General features: G+C 39.6%; 1 protein-coding gene across 1 annotated transcript in view; it reads right to left on the bottom strand.

Annotated features, from left to right (window-relative positions):
• The window catches only part of Spag17 (sperm associated antigen 17), a 211,951-nt gene that overhangs the window by 4,070 nt on the left and 201,569 nt on the right, over window positions 1-6,312 (bottom strand). Inside the window, exons 47-48 of the mRNA XM_051199526.1 lie at window positions 5,712-5,856; window positions 4,479-4,623 (exon numbers count right to left, since the gene is read on the bottom strand). Coding sequence (XP_051055483.1) covers window positions 4,484-4,623; window positions 5,712-5,856 — 285 coding nt within the window. The 3' untranslated portion in view covers window positions 4,479-4,483. The remainder of the gene's footprint in view (window positions 1-4,478; window positions 4,624-5,711; window positions 5,857-6,312) is intronic.

Here is a 6,312-nt window from a genome sequence, read left to right as displayed (position 1 = left end):
AGGAATTTGGGGAGGTAGGGATGTCTAGAAAAAGAGATTGACTCAGATACTTCTGGATCTGGACTTTTCTTTGTGGGGAATTTATATCTTAAGATAAGAACAAGAGGGAAGGCAACACTGAGTTTGTCTTCTAGAATTCCTATTTAATAGAACTTGTAAATGTGACCTTGTTTGTGAAACAATCTGTGAATATGGAGTCATTCACGATGAAGATAGCCTCTAATTAATCCTTATAAGGGGTGATATGCAGAAATTGACAAGGAATGTACTTTATGAGAAAGGCAAAGGATGAAATAATCCTGATAACTTGCATCTGGACCCTTAGAAAAATGTATCCCCAGAGCCTCCAGGTGGAGGAACCTGGATTTTAAAACTTGGGCCAGCAAGCTATGAGAGAATGACTGTGGTTGCTTCATTGTGGGGCCCCCAGGAAATGGACAGAAGTTGACATTACCTTTGTAACTCATGCTAACGGACACAGAATGCAGTTTTCAGAGGCTTTATGATGTGACATAGGAACATAACTTAGAACAGCAGATCACAAGAATCCTGTGAGCTTGATGCTGACAAGATTTCTAAGAATGTAAAGCAGCGCCACTGCTAAATTTTTGCTTTAGAAAACAGTGACTTATTTATTTTATCGATAGCCTTCCTTTATACAAGTGACAAATGGACCAAGAAAGAAATCAAGGAAATAACATATTTTACAATAGCCTCAAATAATATAAAATATCTTGGGATTATACCAACCAAGTAAATGAAACACTTGTATGATTAAAAACTAACTTGATACACCAGATTTTGACAACTCCCCAAGGAAGGCCTTAGCCCCTATAAGGAGTGGATGGGGGGGGGCGGGGAATGAGAAAAGGGTAGGGGGACAGGAGAAGGGGAAGGATGGGTAACTGGGGTTGATATGTAAAATGAAAAGTTAAGAAAACTTCAATGAGGTGGAAAGATTCCCCCATGTTCATGGATCGGCAAGATTAAAACTGTAAAAACCGCCATCCTACTGAAAGCAATTCAAAGCTTTAATGCAATCACCAACAAAATTTCAACACAGTTTTTCACAGAAATTCAAAGAACAATGTTAAGCTTCATATGGAAACAAAGATAGCTAAAAGCAACCCTTAATGATTAAAAACTACAGGAAATATCACCATTTCTGAATAAAGCTATAGTAATAAAACCACCATGGTATCGACACAAACAGACATGTTGAACCATTAAATCTAATTGAAGACCCAGACAAACCCACACACCTATGGACACTTGGTTTTCTATAGGCCAGAAACATACACTGGAAAAAAGAAAGCATCTTCAACAAATGGTGCTGGCCAACCAGACATATACATGTAGATGAACCCAAATAGATCCATACTTAATTGCCAACTGTACAAAATTTAACTCCAAGATCTCAATATAAAACCAAACACCCTGAACCTGATAGAAGAGAAAGTGGGGAATAACTTTCAGTTCACTGACACAGAAAAATTTCTGAACAGAACACCATTAGCACAAACACAACAATCAACAATAAATGTGACCATGTGAAACAAGCTGTTCCATGGCAAAAGACAGTCATTCAGACAATGGGCAGCATACAGAATCGGGAGAGATTTTTGATTTGTTTTTTTTTTTTTTTTTTTTTGTTTTTTTTTCAAGACAGGGTCTCTGTGGCTTTGGAGGCTGTCCTGGAACTAACTCTTGTAGACCAGGCTGGTCTTGAACTCAAAAAGATCTGCCTGTCTCTATCTCTCAAGTGCTGGGATTAAAGGTGTGTGCCACCACTGCCTGGCTAGGAAAAGAATTTTTTTTTTTTTTTTTTTTTTTTAAAACCAGGTCCACATCAAATAGAGTGCTAATACCTAAAATGCATAAAGAACTTGAGAAACTAGACATCAAGAAAACAACCCAATTAGAAAATGGGGTATACAATTCTCAATAGAGGAAACTCAAATAGCTGAGATAGAATTGAAAGAAATGTATAACATCCTTAGCCATCAGGGAAGTGCAAATCAAAACCTGTTGGAGTGCCTAAGATCAAATAAGTGACAGCTCATGCTGGCAAGGATAGTGAATGAAACACCCCTTCCTCCAAAACTGGTAGGAGTGCTAACTTGTATGGCCACTATGGAAATTGGTGTGGTGGTTAAAGAAGATGGAAGTCAATCTACTTTTAGACTAAGCTATACCACTCTTGGGCATATACCCAAAGGATACTTCCTCCTACCACAGTGACACTCAACCATGTTCATTGCTCTATTCACAATAGCCAGAAAATGGGGACAACCTAGATGGTTCCCAACATAAAAATGGATAAACAAAATGTAGTACATTTACACAATGGAGTACTACTCAGATGTTTTAAAAATAAATAAATAAATAAATAAATTTGCAGGGAAATAGATGGAACTAGAAAAAAATCATCCTGAGTGAGGAATCCCAGACCCAGAAACACAGATATGGTATGTATTTGCTTATATGGAATATGAGCTATTAGCCGATGATAACTTAGGTACAATCTGTAGAACCTCGAAGTTGGGTATTTAGTAAGAGGCAAGCACATACAGATAAAGCTTATTGGGAATGGGAATTGAGTAGACTTGGATGGATGATGAAAACAGCTAAAATTAAGGGTCATTTGAGGGTTAGTATGGAAACCTAATACAGTAGAAGCTTCCTAAAATCTATACCTATGTAAAGGAAAATTAAATTGTCAATGAGAGAGATAGTCCCAACAGGCCATTTCTTGTCACCAATTAAGCTTCCTGTGCTAGAATTGGGTTACATCTCAATGAGTTGATGGCCAAAGAAGTTTCATGAACAATCCAGACTGTTGCCAAGACTATAGGTTTCTCTGTACAAACTGACAGCTGCTCTCCATTGCTGATCACAACACCCACAACTCAATAAACATCGAAAAGTCAAGTTGGTGCCAACATAGAGCCTTCATCCCTATTTTCTAACATTTTGGTACAGGAAAGTACTTGGCCCACTATGAAAAGAGAAATGTAAACACCAAGCCAGCCACAAACCCTTTGTTCACTAATAGTGTCCTGCCTGCAAGATGTCTGCTTTGACCTAAGGCCCACTCCATGAGATGGACCCCATAACCAACACTGTTTGACCAAGAACCAGAAACTAGAGAGACCAGGAACCTAGGATAAAACCAAATACTACTATTCTAAAAGAAAAAATAGCAATTAATGACTTCTATAACTCCTAATTACTCATAGATAAGTACATAGTTTAGCCATCATCAGAGATGCTGCCTCCTGCAGTAGATGGCAACAAATACAGAGATCCATAGCTGGCCATTATACAGAGTAAGAGGCCTTGGAACACTCAGGCCTAACTGGGATGTCTATCAAAGCCCTCCCTTCATGGCTTAGAGAACCCAGTGCAACAGGAAGTGGAAAGAATACAAGAGTCAGGGGAGATGAGGAACACCAAGAAAACAAGCCCCTCTAATTCAACATGATGAATGCATGTATAAACTCACAGAGACTGAGGTAGGATGCACAGGGCCTGCACAGCTGCACCAGGTCCTCTGAGTAAATGTTATGACTTCCAGTTTAGTGTTTTTACCTGATTCCTGGTGTGCGAATGAGTGTGTCTCTAATTTTTGTGCCTTCTCTTGAGCTCTTTTCCTTCTGTTTGTCATGTCCAACTCCAATGTGATAATTATATTTTATTATTAACCCTTTTAGAAGCCTCTTTGTTTTCTACTGAGAGACAGAAAGGGAGTGGATCTGGACAGGGCTAGAGGTGGGGACAAGCTGGGAGGAGTAAAGGAAGGAGAAACCATAATGTGGGGGGAAAATCTACTTTCAATAAAGGGGAAAAACTTCAAGGCCACCTCAGAAGGTGGCCTTGAACATTTGAATGACAGGGATATAATGTCCAAGTTTTAATATGTAACATTCTTCAGAGGATCATGATTTGATTGCTTGGCCTATGGTGGTGGTGCTATTTTGGCAGATGTGAAAACTTTCCAAGGTGGGGCTTTGCTGGAGGAAGTCAGACAGTCACTGGTGGCTCCTCTCGGACCCTTCCTGACCACTTTCTGTCTGCCTCCTGGGCCACTGTGATATAAACTGATCTGCTCTAGCATCACCTGCTATGATGTACTGAAATTTCTAAAACTGAGCAAGATAAATCTGTCCTCTTAAAAAAAGAAAATTGATTCTTAAACATATAGGGTTCATTATTTGTTCAAATAGCATTTAAAATTTCCCAGTTCTAATTCTTCTTTGGTAAGTATTAATAAATTGTACTCATGTAAATAAAACCCTTGGGACCAATAGTATAGCTATAAAAGGAGTTTTGAGTCCAAAATGTTTGAAAACAACTGATTTGAAGGTAAATTCTAAAAACATTTTTATTTGTGGCTATAAGAAATTGGGGGAAATCCTGATGTGTGAAAACCCTGAGGTCAGGTAGGAGTGGTTGACCAGATGGCATTTACTACTTACAGGTCCTAACGTTGAGTGGTTTTGTGAGATGTGAAAACTCCAAGTGCAGAGGAGGAGATTGTGGAAGTCCTGTAGACCATGGGATTTTCTTTTCCCTGGGGAAAATCTTTGGGTCGATTGTCATAGTTATTGCTTGTTAAAACTAGTAAAATACTCATTAAGGACTATGAATTTCACAGTTCAATAACCATTCATACAGTCACAAATGATGTTTTAAAATCATAGTCTCCAGCAGCATGGAGATACCCTTCTGTGTAAAACAAATTCTTAGGCACATGAGTTGGATTCCTGTGTTTTAGCACAACTTCTTTTCTCCAGAGTGTGTTTTTCTCCCAGTTTCCTGGCCTGTCTATGAGAGACGATCACTACCAGTCTTATCAACAAGGTGATTTCATGTAGACAGGGTAGAGATAGGTCTCAGTTTTGGAATACTGGCTGTGGACCATCTTTAGCAAACAAAAATTTTAATTGAGCTATTTTCTTGTCTATGTATCTCTAAATGGTAAGTGGACACAGTGGCTGCCTATTAGAGACACCCTTGAAAGAACAGATGGACAAATGAACTCACTTCCATTTCTACTGAAATGAAGCTTGTCCGATGCATCCCCCAGATTTCACCTCATCTCCATGTTTCAATCCTCAGCTGTCTTCATCCTCCTCCCTTGAGTCCTTGCCTGTCCTCTATAGGATAGGGCCATTTAGTTCCTTTTAGTCATGTTTTGAATGCTTCCCTTCTCTGTTCTCAAGCCTAGAAATGATCTGATCCATACGAAACCAAAAGTCTTCCCGTTGGTTGTGTCATTGAGGTAACATTCTCTGGTTCCTTTGTCCCCTCTTGCTCTGCTCCCTAAACAAATCCCAAATTTTTCTTTCCCATTCCTTCAAACATCAGCTACATGCAGAGAAAGAGGGCTTTTGAAAATTTCCCTTGCCAGCTCCTGTGCCAGCTGAGATCTCATTACTAAGAGCTGCAGTTCACTCTCTCACTCTAGAGTGGACTTAAGTCATGTCTTTGCAGTATTCACCTTAATAAGTTCCACTTTAGTTTCTGCTGTTTCCTGCTTACCTCAGATCATTCATTCATGTTACACATATCTGCTGTTGCCAACCTATGTATAGTTATTTCTCAGCCTAGTGAAGAACTAATGGTCATTTTGTCGTTCATGTTTTCCTAATTCATTCTGTTGTTTCTGCACTACACATGGTTACAAAAAAGTGAGCTTTAAAGGATATTGGCTTCCACGGGTAAGAATAGAATATCATGCTCTGTCATGATCTCAATATTGTGGGAGATGTGTGCTGACCCCTTGGCACCATCTTCTCCAACAGCCATGGCAAATAGCTCTACCTTTAGCTCTGCATACAAACCAGCAGCCACCTGTAAGACATCAAATACTGGTTTTAAAACTAATTTGGATAATATACCTATATTTTCTAAACATCAGTTTTTCTCATCCATGACTTTGGCGCTAATGAAGATAAGCATTATGTGTGTGGACCAAGTGAAGTCCTGAGCGAATGTGTATCATTGCCATGAGCATGCTCATGTCAAGACCCCCAACGCCCCAGAACCATTGGAATGGCAAAGCCTTTTGCTGACCCTCAGTCACTGTGTGAATGTTGACAGTAAGTGTAGAAGGCATCTACAGCAGCTTCCTCTTCTGGGATATTTACTGTGGAGATCTCAAAATCAAGATTGGCTACACCTGCCTCCTTGTTCAACCATATATAATAAATAACCCTGCCTTGTCCATGCAGATGATAGATAAGTATGCTGTGTTTTCAGGCTGTTAACGCTGCACCCCCACCACCGTATGGCCCACCGGATCCCAGC

Source organism: Phodopus roborovskii, unplaced genomic scaffold (genome assembly GCF_943737965.1).
Source record: "Phodopus roborovskii unplaced genomic scaffold, PHOROB, whole genome shotgun sequence".
Lineage (NCBI taxonomy): Eukaryota > Metazoa > Chordata > Mammalia > Rodentia > Cricetidae > Phodopus > Phodopus roborovskii.
This window is presented reverse-complemented; position numbering and strand designations above follow the sequence as displayed.